Source organism: Strix aluco, chromosome 13 (assembly GCF_031877795.1).
Source record: "Strix aluco isolate bStrAlu1 chromosome 13, bStrAlu1.hap1, whole genome shotgun sequence".
In the NCBI taxonomy this organism is placed as follows: domain Eukaryota; kingdom Metazoa; phylum Chordata; class Aves; order Strigiformes; family Strigidae; genus Strix; species Strix aluco.
Window position 1 is genome coordinate 6,415,768 of NC_133943.1, and position 15,794 is coordinate 6,431,561.

The 15,794-nt window shown below is 42.9% G+C and overlaps 1 protein-coding gene across 4 annotated transcripts in view; it reads right to left on the bottom strand.

Moving 5' to 3' along the window:
• Positions 1 to 1,276: 1,276 nt before the first annotated feature.
• RNF130 (ring finger protein 130) overlaps positions 1,277 to 15,794 on the bottom strand; it is a 54,375-nt gene continuing 39,857 nt past the window's right edge. For 2 of the 4 annotated variants that reach the window (XM_074838117.1, XM_074838114.1), the window contains one exon: positions 1,277 to 8,002. In XM_074838117.1, the coding sequence (XP_074694218.1) occupies positions 7,893 to 8,002 (110 nt within the window). In that variant the 3' untranslated portion in view covers positions 1,277 to 7,892. Of the gene's footprint in view, positions 8,003 to 13,452; positions 13,644 to 15,794 lie in introns of those variants that run through there. The other 2 variants (XM_074838118.1, XM_074838113.1) reach the window with 1 other exon arrangement.

Sequence of the window (15,794 nt, forward strand, 5' to 3'; positions counted from 1 at the left end):
ACCCTGCACTGAAAAGACCTTTGCCAGAGCAGCTCCAATTTGATGAGAGTAAGGTGCTTATAAAGTAAAACATCAGACAAATGAAAAATCTTCCATGCGACCCATTGAAGCTGCCATTAACTAAACCAGATTATTTAAATGCTCCCTCCCATTGTACACACAGTGATTTATTGGCAGGGAGCTCCCAGAGCAGCTTTGCTGCCTCCTTCAAACTGCTGCCATCATCTGCAGCCTCCAGCCCCCTGCACAGTGTGGACACATCCAGCTCTCCTACCTGGGCTGGGGATGCTTTCACCTCCCCTTTGGGGACACAGGAATTCATTTCCCCTTTTTGCTGTGAAGAACACGCGTTGCCAGGCCACCACCAGCCTCTCAGCCTCGGCGAGCCAGCTCACGCCCCGCCGGGATGGGGTGCCAGCATCATTTTGGTCCTTGTTTTGCAGCTCTGGAGCCCACAAGGGGCTTGTGATGAAGTCCAAGGACAGTCTTTGCAGCAAACAGGAGAGCGGGATATGCAGTTCCTTCTCATGTCTTGGCTGCAGAACAGCTTCCCAGTAATTCAGTGAACTGCTAGTCTTCCTTTAATAACCATTAGAGAGTCTCCCTGCAAACTCTGAAAGTGTTACAGCAGCAGAAAACATTGAGATCTACCACCTCTGTGCTTATTGCTCAGCTCCCCGAAAGGTGGGAATGCCGTGTTGTCTTTAGGCTATAAATCCTTTAACCCTGGCATGATCTATCTTCGGTGTCAGTGCAGTGCCCTAATCCCAGCCGGAGCCTTTGTACACTACTGTTATATAAATATTTGTTAGCTGGCTGAGCTTTCAAAGGCTCTGCCTTCATCCTGATGGCATGGCTTTGTTTGGGAGCAGCACGGTGGTTTCTGAAGGCTGGATGTGCTGCAGGAAGGGTTTGAGCACTGGGAGAAGATGCTGAAGGATCCTTCTCTGTGTTACTCTCTGTTCCTGCTCGCTCTGTGCCATCTTTCAGGGGGCAAACGCTGTGGGAAGGTGGATTAGTGTCTCCTGTATATTCTATAAGCCACTTTGAACCATGCGGCCTTTAATGGCTTGAGAATTCTAGGCACTAGTATAGCAAAATAAAACAACATCTATTGCAGAGTTGGAAAAAATATTCCCTGAAAATGGATCTTTTGACAATGTTGTTCCACACTGTCCTCATATATATATATATAAGAAATACTGGAGGGACTGGAGTCACCGGGCGATGCTCTCATCCTCCCGTAGTTTGAGAGACACCAAGCTCACAAACTCTGTATTTTTAAATTGCTTTTTATTGAAATGTAGTACATTAGCAAACCCTAACTAATCGGTATACACTATTAACATATTGGCATATACCACGTAACTACAATACAGTGTTATACTTACATCAAAACATGTCAAGAAGTTCTGCTGCTGTCAAGCTACAATTTCACAAGGGCTGGAAAGATCTGATTGTTGGGAGGGCACCGCACCGCCCGCCGCGCCTGTGTCCCCGCAGCATCCCCGTCGCTCGGCCAGACCCCTGGGACTTGCTGGAGTTTTTAGGTTATGTGGTCACACCGGTGTGGTCCACCTTGCAGCAAGACAGCTGAAACAGACTTTTCATTTTACACGCACACAAATTTCTTTTTTTTTTTTTTGTTTGCCGCAGTTTCCCAAGCCCAAAGGCTGGAGCGTCCCCTCTCTGCTGGGATAAAATGATCCCGTTTTGGTGGATTCTGTGCATAGTTATCCATGGCCTCAAGCAGGTGATCCCGAATAGGCACGGTCGTACAGAGAAGCTTTTAGTATTTAACATCTACTTGCAAACTGCAGCAGGGCTGACTGGATAAGCAGAGGAGCGATGCTATCAATCAGTTTGCTCAGAAAGGTTATTCCCCTTTATAGGACTAGTGTGACAAATCTTACCGGTGCTGGGAGTTAAGTCTAGACTTAACAGGGTGGAAAAAGTCTACCTGCTGATGTGGTGGCAGCCGAGAAGGCTTCACGTAGCACCTTCCAGTGCTAACACAAAGCGAGCCCTGTCACGAACTGCACGAATCTGCAAACAGGAGCTTTGCTTTAAGAGCCCCAAACACCCTATTAAACATCCCTGGATTGAAAGCAGCAAAGAGCGTCAACTTTATTTTCAAGCCCAAACTTTCCTGTCCTGGAGCACGGGAGGGTTTGCTGAGCTGTTTTCTGTAAGATCCTCCCAGTGGATCAGCCTTTACTGCCCGAGACAGCCAGAGGGTGTTACAGACACAAGCACGGTAGATCGAGAGCAAATCTAGCGATCTGACACCATTACCACAACCCAGCAGAAACGCTCTGTTGGGAATTAACAGCTCTTGGTCCCCCCGAGGGGTTTGGGCAGCTGAAGACCAAGTCAGAGCCAAGCAAAGGGGAACCCCGGAGCACGTTGGGCGGGAAGCAGCAAAAAAAAAGCAAATGACACAGCAAACACACACAGCTGAGCTCAGGGAAAGATTAAAAAGCTTCTTGCTCCTGAGCGGCTCGGCCGCAGTGAGCTGCGGGTGGATGCAAGTGGAGGAGGGAATAGCCCGTGCCTGGCAGGAACGAGGGAGCCTTCACTTGCATGTCCAGCAGATTTTTGGGCTGCAAAACCCCAGTCCCAGCTGTATGACACTAGCTCATGTTACATGTTACTAGCTCAGCCTTGCAATGAAATCGCTCTAAATAGCTTCAACTTTCAGTAAAACCCTATGTACTTCTTACTTCACAGGAATATCAATAATTATTTAACTTTTTACTTTAGAAACCCTGGACGTTATTGCCATAAAAAGAATAAATATTCAGACATTATTGCACAACCTACACATCCATCTCTCTACATCTGGGCATCTCCATGAGGCTCGAGGGCCGAGGAGCGAAAGGATGCTCCATGTAGGGATCCACAGAACAAGCATCCCACAGTAACAGCCCACGTCCCACACAGCCTGATTTGGCTGAGAACCTCCACCCTCCCATGGACCACGATGCTGGTTTGGAGCAATGAATCCCCTTCGAGGGGCTGGCCAGCATGGTGACGGCACAGTGATGAAAAAGATGCTGGAGGCCGGGTGGATGGCAGTGCCTGCACAATGGGGACCTTCACTCAGCTCTGGGAAGGAGGAGGAAACTGGTAGTAATTGATGGGGTGGAAGGGCAGAGATTAACTGAGGAGAATTAAGAGTGTTTGGGAACATTACGAGCTTTTAAAAAAAGTAGGTGAATGAATGGATCAAACAACTGACCAGATAAAAAGGTGTGGACTAGTGCTGCTTTGCAAAGGCTCACAAGAGCAGTTTTCACTCCACCAAAGCACTTCACAAGCACCAGGTAAAACTGATGGGCCCCTGCGAGCTTGGGGCTTTGGCCATCAGGTCAGGACATCACCGACTGGGGGTTATGCAGCTCCATGGCCCCACACTAGGAGCTAAACACCAGCCAGAGCCCTGCTCTTGTCACTGCATCCCACTAGGAAGGGTTGTGGGGTGTGCCACTTGTTTTCTTGATTATTTCAAAGACATTGGAAACAAAGCAGAAATGAGCATCAACCTGCAGATGTACAGTCTACCTTTCTCCTGATTTTCCCCAAAACTGGAGCATCTTTCCCTCTCTCACCCCCTTCCCTGCTCAGCGGTTTCCACCCAGCGTGCTGGAGCACAGGCTGCCCTTACGGCAGCACCCTGCGGTGCAGGGAAATGAAAAAGTGAAGATATCTTTCAATATAACAACACATATGCAAGCTGTCATGGCACATCATGCACTCTTCTGCACGGCTCAGGTTGGAAAATTAGGTCACATATGAATGTGTAACAAGGGGTGAAAAAGGAGTGAAAGCTTCACTTGTGAAGTTCAAGGTGTTTCCTGGGGTCCCTGCCCTGAGCCTTCCTGCCCTTCTCTCCTCACCCCGCAGGGCTGGCAGCAGCCTCGTTGCTCTTGTATTTGCCCCGCCGTGCCTTGGTTTGTGCACTGCTGTGCTACTGTCTTTTGTAAAAAACAGATGACTATTAGTTAAGCAAAAAAATACATATTTTTAACAATTAAGTCAACTCACTCCCCACTAATCAGGCTGCAGAGCTTCCTGAACTTCAGCTCAACCCTGGTGCCTTCATCCTTCAGCTCATGACCTATGACTGTGGCATTATCTCAAAGCTAAATTGGGCTAAACAAGTCCCAGAGTCTCATCATGACTCTTGCCTCCTGCAGACCTCCCTCAGCTTTTCAGTAGCTGGTAAAGCTCTTGGCTCTCCCAAGCCTTTGCACTGTTTTACGTGAGTGCGTTTAAAAAAAACAGAAGATGTGTAAAAGTCTCATAACATAGTCCTAAACACATTTAAATAACTATTTTTGGTCTTTCTTTGGCTTATGTCAGATATCTGGCTATTCCTATAGCATCCTCAGGTGCCAAGGCAAGCATCCTAGAAGCAAGGGGACAGTGCAAACAGATACCAACACATGAGCTCACTGGAGGGAGTGATCATGAGTGTTGTTAAGTAAATTAACATGCTTCAAATTTAATACTTTATGTTAGTATTATAGGTAAAAAGCACACTTACAGTATGTTTTTTTAACTGGCAATTATCCTCTAAGAACACAAGCAAACCTTGATTTTACAAATGTCTTACGGGAACATGCAAAACCTTCATACAACAGGAGGCTGGGAAAGAGAAGATGAAGTGCTAAGGTTTAAAATAGTTTAGGGAAACACTTGGAGGTAAAAGCTTTTTTTATATGTAGAAGTCATAAAATTAATGAACCTGTTAAAAAGCACTTTTTTTTTTAACCTTAAAAATGATTTTCCAAGTTACTGGCATTACAGTTCTTGGTAGATTGCAGTATATTTTACTTCTATGAAATGACTCAACCATACACAGCACCACTGCAGCAGAACAAGAACAACGATGCTCATCAAGCTTTTTTTTGTATACTGATTAATACTAAAAGGAAAACCTCAAACTTACCAGCACAGCCCAGAAAAATCACCCATGTTGCTGTGGTGCCTCCTCCCCATCCTAAGTATGACTAAGTAGAAGAACGCCTGCTACAGCACGTCCCAGCACGCATGTAGGGATCAATTCTTTGAACTAGCTTTTAGCTTTTCCAGTGTTGCAAGATTTTCCAAATCCAGGATATCAATTATAATCGTCAGCTCCCTCATCCAAGATGCTACAGCAGAAATCCATTTTTATATCACTATGCCAAGACCCTGATCTCCACAGAGGCAAATCTTCCCTTCCCCTGCTTAAAACCAAGATGGTAGATTGGAAATAAGGAGATTTAACAAAATACAGTTGACAGTATTTATTCTTTTGTCTTTGGGGACTTTGTACTTTCTAGTGTTTCTTTTAATTTCCACGCCTTTTCTAGCTTTTCTGTACACTCTGGTACACAGCTGGCGCAAATGGTCTCAGCTGGAGCTGAGAAACCATCAATTTTGGTTTTGTGCCAAAACCGTGCCCCTGTGACGTTCCCACTGGCCCTGGGGCAAATCCCTGCGTCGGGCTGAGACAGCCCCTACAAGAAGGGGCATCCATGCCCCACACAGCACTACAATGGGTTCTCCTACCCCAAACCCTGCTGGCGGGGTGCACCGAGCTCACACTTTCGCCGTGGTGCCAGTGGCCGGGGCTTGCGGCACAGGGTAGGCTGTCGCCGGCTTGTTGGAGACACCCTGACATTTTTGTATTTAACCACGAACACCCACGTGTTTGTCAGTTTATTGTAACCTGACTGCCCACTACGGATAAAAACAAGCCCTACAATATCCTTGAGAGATGGTGATTTTTCTCTCAGGCGTTTGTTTTCGGAAGGCCCCCACTCTCACGTGTCTGCCTGCTGTGATCCAGCAGATGTAATTACGAAAACAGGGGTTGCTCAATCAGCCACCCTTCTGCTGCCCCCGAGCCCTGGATGGGCCTGAGCGCAGCTCAGCCAGGCTGGGGTTGGGAGCTCTGCCTGGGCTTGTCGGTGCTCCCAGGAGCTGCCCCACTTTGTACATCTGCAAGGAGATGAAGGATGCTGACCATGACCTGCTGCCGCTCAAGCCACCGGCTGGCATTTTCTGTGACCTTCACTTCTGCTTTGTAGGAGAAAGTGGGTGTTAAAATTGTGCTCTTAAAAAGTTTGGGGTTTAAGCCTATTTCTAGAGTGAGCTGAATGACAATAAAAGTGCATTTGGTAAATATAAATGTGGGTATTATGAGAAAAAAACCTCCCTACACTTCACACCACCCACTCTTGAATTATCAGATTAAATAAAGCTGACGCACAGCAACAAAAGTCAAAGCACGCTCAGCAAGGAGGATCATTTCCTCATTTTACAGAGCTGGGTTTTTCTTTTTCTCTTAAACATCCGTGTTAAAGACACAGCTGAACCACACTTCAGGTAAGAATATATGTCAAGCAGACTGCTACACAATTAAAAAACATAATAAAGGAGGGGAAATTCCCCCATTTGTAGCAAAAGCAGATGAAATTAAAGCGTGGCAGGGTATGTCTTACCTTTCTTTTTGGCTTAACTGATTTCTCAAGATTCCTATACAGAGGGTGAAGGTTTGTTTCACATTACAAGGACACAAATGTGTTTCTACACCTACAGTAACTTAGACTGCAATGGAAAAAAATCCAAACATTCATTAAACAGCTATTCATTGTCCGGTAGGAAAAGGTGGAGCAGAAGCACTCGCTCCTCCACGTCTGCTCATCTGAGGAACGCTGTGGACAACTTAACTCCAGAGGTTCCTCTCTCACTCTCCATTTCTGCATTGCTCTTCCAGAAGCTTGTGAACAATATTCATTTCTCCACCGCTTTTGTCACACGCCGGTAAAAACTGATTCTTCCTGCAGCGTGTCAAAGCGGTTGCTGCTTTCCTTTCTTCTTCTGCCTTCTACGTTCCCGTTATTGATGTCAACGGGAAAGGGCGCAGCATAGAGAACATGTTTGTTATTTAACTGTTGCAGATCTCAATGGGAGAATGGGATAAAAAGCTTACCTCTTTTCTTCTCTGTGTAATGCCATCATGCTGGCTTTTAAAAAACCTCAGTGAAAAATTCAGTGGATTTTTTAAACACACACCCCCCACCCCCCCACCCCCCAAAGAAAAAATTAAGTGAGAAAGAAAGCTAATTAGATTCCTGCATATTTCAAAAAGTCTAATGGTTTTCAGGTAGATCAAGTGCTGGTTCCGTGAATGTCTTCTCTATAGAAAGAGACTCACTTGACTTGAGCACACGGAAGGACCGAAAGTATATTCTGTGTAGACCATTTTTCTCCTGCTTCAATCACACTGGAGAAAAAAACCAAGCATCAAGTTCCTTGAAATCTTTCTGCAAATGCAGGTCCTCACTGCAGCTTTAACGTCAGACTGGTTTGCTATTGTCCAGGGTTACGTGGGTTGTAGGAAACTCAATGCACTTATAAAGGTCCCTTTCAGAAGGGGCAATTTCACAGTAAGGTTATGGATTGACCGAGATATACGAGTGCTTTTACCAGTCACTGGCCATCTCCTCTACAACCAGTTCCCTTTCTGACATTGCCCAACCACCTGGACAATTAAAAAAATGGAAACAGCAGACGCATTTGCAGTACAACACAAACTCTTAGGACCACCGTAAAACCTCTTCTGCATCGCCACGGCTGGACCGACACAGCTCCCCATGCTGTTACTCAGCAATTTCCATCAGACAATCTTGCTTGCACGCAACTCTTTGTCAGCTCAAAGATGCCACCCTCAGAAACCACCACAGCTGGTCTTCGTCTTTGCAATCGAGAAGGCGGGTTCGTGTTCTGGAAAAAGCAGCTCTTCTTCAGACAAAGGAGATCCATGGAAAGAGTACACAACAATAGGAATGAGAAAGGAAAAAAACAGAAAAAGGGCCAGGAAGGAGCATGGATTCCTTTCAGGTTTTGTTCTCGTCATACATGTCCAAGGCAGGCTCGATGGTTGAGAACTCGCTCTCGTAGACCAGGCTTCGAGGGGACAGAGAGTTACGATGAAAGAAGTGACTGCCTACAAGAGGTAGAACAAAACCTCATTAAGAACACATGCGAACAACGTAAGAGCTGAGTAAAGCATCCTTGTACACAGGTGTTGACCACAAACACAGCATGCATGTCAGTAGCCACCCTTTAACGCAAACCAGTAACAGCCATATGAAACAGTTCACCTCCATTTGTGTGTTCCCCTGCCAGTTCAAAGCAACTGCTTTCCATATGCATGAACAATCCCACCTCAAATGGTTCTTTCAGATAAAACAGGTCAAGTCTGAGCAAGGCTGGGGCAGGCTGGAGTTTCGCACTCAGCGCTCGCTGTTGATTTACAGCCTTGTAAAGCAGGCATGTGCTTCCTTGAGAAACCCAGAAACCTTTGGTTGGTGCCCAGTTCCCCATGCCGTGCACCAGCACAAAGCACTCCGGCACAGAGGTGAAGGAATGAGAAGACTGAGCAAGGAGGTCACCAAGGATCATCCGACTGATGCTGCTGAAAGCCTGACCTTCTCCAGAGCTCAGCAACCACCATCTACCCAGTCACCTTCTAGAAGCAGGCACCTATGTATTACTTTACACAGAACCAAAGGAGATCCAACCCTCTTCTCCAACACTGGTGATACCTGAAACAAGCACCAAGTGGCTGTTGACAGAGCAGGGAATGGAAGTTAATTTTTTTCCTCTGTGGCCTGGCGTTTCCGTGGCTCTCCAAACCCACAGATGTGTTTTGCAAGGAGCCCAGCCCTACTGCTGTACAAACGGTTCTCTCTGAAAGCATCTATCAGATCAGGCCCTTTGCCAAAACGTTTCATTACTGGGTTTATCGATCCCAGGGGGGATTAGCTGGGAGCAAGGCTGCTTAGATTACAATATGCCAGGCAGCTATGTGAGCCAAATCAGAGGCAACTGAAAAGCTTCCAAGTTCATCAAGAAGGCACTCAGCAAACCAAGGTGCCTCCAGTTTCAGGCATCAGTAGAGCAAGATGCTTAGGGGATTGCAGTTTTAGCCCTGGAAGAATTTAGGTGCTTAAATTCCCTTTTCTTTGCCAAATTTTGATTCCAGCCTATGCCCTTCTGAAATAAAGAGCTTACAAAAGATATGAGGGAAAAAGAATTCAGCTGCTATTGTCCAAAACACCTTTTCTCCTTCTCTACTCACCCAAAAGACAGAGACTCAGAAATGAAAACCAAAGAAGTCCTTATTAGGATTAAAAAGAAAAAGCTAGAGTTATAATCAAATGCATAGAATTGTTGAAGAGGAAAAGCAAAGATGAATTCTGCACTTCTCGGAGCAGAGGCCTCGTAACAGCACTGGCTGGAAGAGCCAGGGACACTGTAAACAGGCTCCATGCAAACTCATTTTGCAAGCTGTGACAGCAAGCTGTCATCCTGATTTGCAACAAACTGCACAGCAATTGTGTGCCCGGGTCGAATCCTTGTTAAGAACAGCAGCAGACTGAAGCTGGGCAATGTATCTGCTGCCCGTTCCCTAAACCCCTCCTTTATCACCAAAAGCCAGTACACATGCTCACTCCACCGTTCGCACCGAGAAGGGGAAGTTCTCATAAGCAAATTGATTTATTTTTGATCTTGTGGTTAACTGAAACATGAGTGAATTTAGTAGTTACATTGCACAGGAGTGAATTGCTCATTATGCCAGGAGCACATATCCGGGTATGTGGAAGAAGCGTACTGTGTTGGAATATACTTTGCAGAAGCAGTCAGTAGGGGATGATGAACATCCTTTAGACATCTGAATCCTCTCCCAAAGTCACAGGTTTCTAAAACTGGGCAATGCTTAAAATAAAAAATGAAAAAAAAATTTTAAGAAGGTTGAGTTTTTGAGGGAACATAAACTTGGAACTATGACTTCCAGCTGATCAGAGTCAGTCTTCAAACAAAAAAACCCTGAACCTACTTTGAAATTACACCAGATAAAACTGATTTCAAGATTCTTCTTGAAATGTGTTACAGGTCAGGTTCATTAATTTTTGATGACTGAGTCTCAGCTTGCAGTTGAAATAAGCCACGGATATTGGAGGTTTCATCTCCCTTTCCTTCACCCACTGAAATGTTACATACTGAACAGCCAATGCTGAAACGAAACAAAGGGGATTCTAAAAGCTTGGTGTTGCTTTTGTTTTTATTACACAAAAATCAAACAAGGGATTAGGAAGCAGACAGCCCAGGCCATCATTTCCTCTGTGTGCACCCAGACTTCCACTCTAGCAGATTCAAGGGAGAGATTTAATCAACAGGCAGACAGGTCATCTGACAACAAATATTTTAAATTAATCTGGAAAAAGGCACTGTATATCTAACACCTCTAAAATTCTTTACTGTGATGTTTTCTTGTTTCTTGGCAAAAGAAATTTAAGCCACCCACTTCCAGGGAGGCTGAATGTTTCCATAAAGATACAAATCTCTTGGCTTTCATACCACTTTTGGGACACATCATTCATTCTTTTCCTAAATGTCTCTCTCCTCTACCATTCAGCACAGCCCGCCCAGTGCTGACAGGCTGCTGCTCAGTGCTTTTCAACCCTTGATCTCCAGGTGCTGTAATAACCAGGTTGGTATCATTGCCCACTACTTATGGCTAGAGAAACAGAGTCAGAAGGGCGCAGTAACCCAGCTACACTCATCTTAATGCAGAAAACTGCTAGTGTTTGTTTACAAATGTGGCATCAGTCCAGTTGATAAATTTACTGAATACATGTATTTTAAGGACAAGTAGAAACATCCACAGTTTCAATTCATCTTATGAATCTGTTCTTCCTATTTTGCACTTACCAAGAAAGAGCAAGATTTATCCCTTAGGTATGGAAAACAAATGGGAAGTCTGCATTTAGTGTTAATACATGGCAACGAATCCTTCAGTGCTCTCTGCCACTATTCTTCATTATATACTCACAAAGAACTTCTCAGATAACTTGTATTGAGTCTGAAAATAAAACATACTACCCTGGAATTGATCTTTATACCTACCATAGGATGCTACAGAAGTGGGCACAACACCAAGGCCAAAAATTCAAGAGACACAGCATTGCAGGTGCATCAGGAGTAAGTACCACCTGGTGTTCCCTTCCTATCTGAAAGTATTTTCACACCCTCAGTCACTGCTCAGGGCCATCTTCTGCCAGAAGCTGCAGTCCCTCCATAGCTCCCCCAGCACAATGACCTAATGTGGAAATCCAATCAGAGCACTCCCTACCTCAGACAATCTGTTTTAGACACCCTCTCAGTTAAGGGACAACAGAGCAGGATTATTTCATAAAGCATCCTTTCCTCGAAGCCAGCTGTTTAGCAGGGCACTGCTACTCCCTCTTGAACTACATCTTATTATACCCTTCTGTCAGCCCAGTCCTGCCATCTTTGCAACATCTGGAAAGAGGGACCAGCTCCTCTTTCCTCTCACTATTATAATTATACATTTGAGAGTAACATTACTCATCTTTTATGTGTGGATATCTAAAAGCACAGCAAGCAAAAACACTTGCGGAATTTCCTTCTTGTGTCTATCCAAAGTAAAAAAATTGAATTTCCAGGATGGTGCAGAGTCCATCTTTAAATACATTTATTTCATTAACAGGATAAACTTAACATTAGTAGCCTGACCTGTAATTAACCTAGCAGATACTGTCTGTATTTTTATTAACATTTTATTGAGACAATTGCTAGAGGCTTAAAAGAAAGATTAAAAAAGATGGCCCCGGGTTATTTAAATCCTCTGCAGAGAAATGTACTAGAAGCCCTGTCAACCACTTTGTTCCCAATATCACTCAACTTCTCCTTCTGCTGCTGTTCTGTAGAAGAAACATGAACTGGAACTGTTTGTGGTGCCTTTTGCATCTGGGTCACCACACTGCTCAGGCTGTCCCTGCGCATCCCTCCTGACAATATTAAAAAGCACTTAGGGATTTTTGTTTCAGGAGACAAGCACAAACTTATCAATTTTACTACTGCTGTTGAGAGATGGGTGGAAAAAAAAAGAAAACCACCTTTTTGTTTCACTGCCTGTACCCTAAATCACACTCTAACCACATTCCTCCATTTTTGCCAACAACGTTCAGTTGACAAACACTGCATTTTACAAGGAAACAGTATGTTTGAGGTTTTTTTCTCTTCATGAGAAAGTCCAATGGGGTTTTCCAGTTTTTCAAAATGCACTTACTGCTCTATTGATTGTTTTCATGTTTCTTTCAAAATTTCACAAGGGCACACTGAAAGATAATTCTATTAGATGTACTGAAGATATCACATACTTCATTTATTATTTTAAAAGCTGCCTTCTCAGCTGAAGCCTGCTGGACAGATAAGAATTAAGAAACTATTTTAATGTAGACTCTGGCTGTGTTCCTAAGTTCTAAAAGTGCCTATACATAAAAATAAAATTAAATTAAATCCTCTATTTCCCAGTACATAAAAAAATTGAATCTTACAGTAAAATTGGTTCTTTCTGTTCATTTAATTAAATTAGAAAGCATTAAGTTTCAAATGTCTACATCTTGATATGAGAACAACAAAACAAAAACAACCAAGCACAGAGTAGGTTTTAACTTCTATCAATTATGTTTTCCTTACCAATTTATTACCTTCTTCTACCCATCTCATTAGCCCAAGCATTAGCATTTGGCTGCAAATCAGATCCGCATGTTTTAACTGACTGTTGTGAAATTACTCATACACTGCTTGCATAAGTAAACTTGCATGAAACAGCCTGAGTGAGGACAGCAATGAGAGATGTTTTCCCTCTGCCTCCTCACCAGTAAAAACGCCATGGCAAGAAGGGACATGTTTCCATAGAGTTTCCACATTACAGTGAAGACCATTATCAATCTTTCATGATCTGAATTTGAACAAAAACTAACCCGTCACTAATACGAAAGGAAGTCACAGATGACAGCGGGGAAAAACACTACCTTTTCACTTGGTGTAGGGAAGAAAGAAGTGGTTTAGAGTAGTTTCATTTTTATCAGAAAGAAGGGTGGGGTGAAAGCAAAAGACAGAAAAGGTTTATGATTTGCATGTGGAGAACACAGTGTTGCAAACCTTCAGCAATGCCTGACCTGAAGACAAAAATCATACTGCAGTCATCCCAGTGTGACACAGAAGCGTTACGGGAGAAGAAATGGAGAAAATGTTCTTATTTCAAATTAATTCTCAGCTGGAGTCAAGATTAGCCTGTTATATACTAGAACACTTCACCCAGGTTTTTTCCCCCAACAAGTTGGTATGGAGCAATTGCTAATAATACTCTTGTTAGTTGTTCCAGTGCTGGGTGGCATCATAAGAACAGCACTGTGTGAGGTTTCCACTTGTTAGCTTGCGTGTCTCAAAATGGAAGAATACAGATCTGCAAAGATGAAATCATTCAAAGGAAATAAAGCATCTTCTAAAATTTACAAAACGCTGTCAGACTTAAGTACTAACACAGAAAGTCCAAGAAAATAAAATTATCACAAATTAAGATTTCATAATTAAAGTTTTTTTTATTTCTTCACTTTTTCCTTAATACAAAGCTTTGGCATCAGCAAATTTTATGAAAAAATAGAATGTACTAAATAATTGCTTGTGCTGCATGATCGATAAATGATGCATAAAAATAGGTGTCTCTCTCCAAGGCAATTGGCCAAAAAGCGCTTCTTCAATACCATTCTGCTCTGTGGGGCAGAAAAAAAAAGAAACAAAATATTTATATTAGAGTTAATACTGCCAATACCAGAAAAAAAAAAAAAACAATCCTGTGAAAGTAAGTTAGCAAGAAATGACTAATTATACAACACCAGAGCATTGAAAGAGGTCTGTATTCCTTACGTCATTCTTACAGGACCAGTAAAACAGAGAGGACAGCCAGAGGTTTGAACACTTCTAAACTTTTGAGGAAACTCCATCTGCTACTGAAAACTTTCTCTAAGTGGTGCTATCCAACATCTGGGCTTTCTGGACTTTAGAACACAGTTATACAGTAATTTCTGACTGTTCCCTAAGAAGCAAAACAAGATGTGCTTTCTTTAGTTCCTTTAACTCACTACCTAAATCATTTAATAGTAATAGTGCATGAATATTATAAGACTAAAAGAAAGCAGCTTGGTTCCTTATCTCTTAGACAGTGTTTACTTTTATCAGGAACTATTTAAAAATATATATATGTGTGTGTGTATATATATATGCACATACACACAAACATATATATACACAGTTAGATATGTAGATACACATAACTCCAGAACTACTGCTCTAAAATATGTTTAAACTGTGGGAAGAACATGAAAAAAAAGAGAACAGGACATGTTTTAAGGTGAGTTTTAATGTAGAATATTTGGCAACTTTTATTTGCATCAGCATATTACATGGCCTCATTCTTGCTACTGTTGTTTTCTGATAAGAAAAACCCCTCAGCTTCCTCTTGATACACTACCGTAACAAACGTAGGGTGTGCCAGCATTGCTTTTTACACGGAGAACAGCATAAAAAGCAGGTATGCTGTTGACATTTATTGGAAATTGCAGTGAGAGGAAGCTGCCATACATTTGGCGTGATATCCAGCACAGGAAATGCTTTGTCTGGCACTGGGGAACATAAGGTGTCAATGAAACACTAAATCTAAGTATTAGTCTCATACACAGACATTTTTAAACTGTCTGAAATGAGTAGCCCAACCTAGCAGCACTTGTGGAGGCTGCTTAGATCCCAAAGGATTCAGTCAAAAAGCTGCTGAGGTTAAAGGCTATAGGTAGATACCTCAGTTACCCAAATAAGTGATTTTTGACAGCTCTGGTTTCTGTGGTTGCTAGTTTTAAGTCTGCCTCGAAGTATACACTTGTATATGCTTGCATTTTCATTCCTATCACTGGGGAAAGGAGCTCTCCCTACATCAGCATGCCCTTTGTTTGTACTAAGGGAACATCACTGTGAAAACACTTCGCTGGAGGCCCTAACTCTGCCAGTGTGAAGAAGCTTGCCCTTTCAGTAAAAATAGACTCAGATCTGACAGAGCAAAAGACAACAAAATGAAGAGTTGCAAGGCAAGGCAGAAATGCAACTGCTATCAGTGCCCACATCTGGATGATACTACATGGGCTACAGTTCCTTTGTCTTCTTCCTAATGATGTGGAAATACCCAGAAATGCAGACATTCCTGTTTCACAACTCATCTTCCTTCATGCTCTCCCAAGCTATTTTTCAGTGCAGATTAACTATGTTCGGCTACAGCTATGCTGCCAAGTTGCTGATTGATAGTTGCAATTTCAAAGTTCAGACAAATGAAAAAAAAAAAAATCAGTAAGTTCGATAGGGCTATTTGAAGTTCTAAAACTTCTCTTCATTAAGCCCTTTTGGAATTAGCATCTGAAAAGAGGAGGAAAGGAAGATTTGCAAATTAGTGGTAAATCAAAGGTCCCTGGTGGCCAAAACCTCTAAGAACTTATTATGGCCCCTCCTGAAGAAGATTAGCTTCAGACTGCCTATAATTTTACACTGGAGACTATTAGACATGTTTCCATCTTACTGAGAAGGACACCTTATACCTTCCAGACAGCAACAGAAGTAAAAAAAAAGCACTTCTTTCTCCTCTCTCCCTCAAAAAAAAAAAAGGAAAAAAAAAAAGGAAAAAAGGAAATCATGTTTATAAAGCTACATTTCCAGGCTGCACAGGAGACTGACTACCTCTGATTCTCACCCCACTTTTGGTAAGAGATCAACATATTAGTGGAAACTCAGCTGCATCAAGACATTCAGAGACAAAGAAAGATGTTGCCACTTTCCCTTCCCAAATAAATAAATTATGATTAAATATATACCATGAGCCCAGA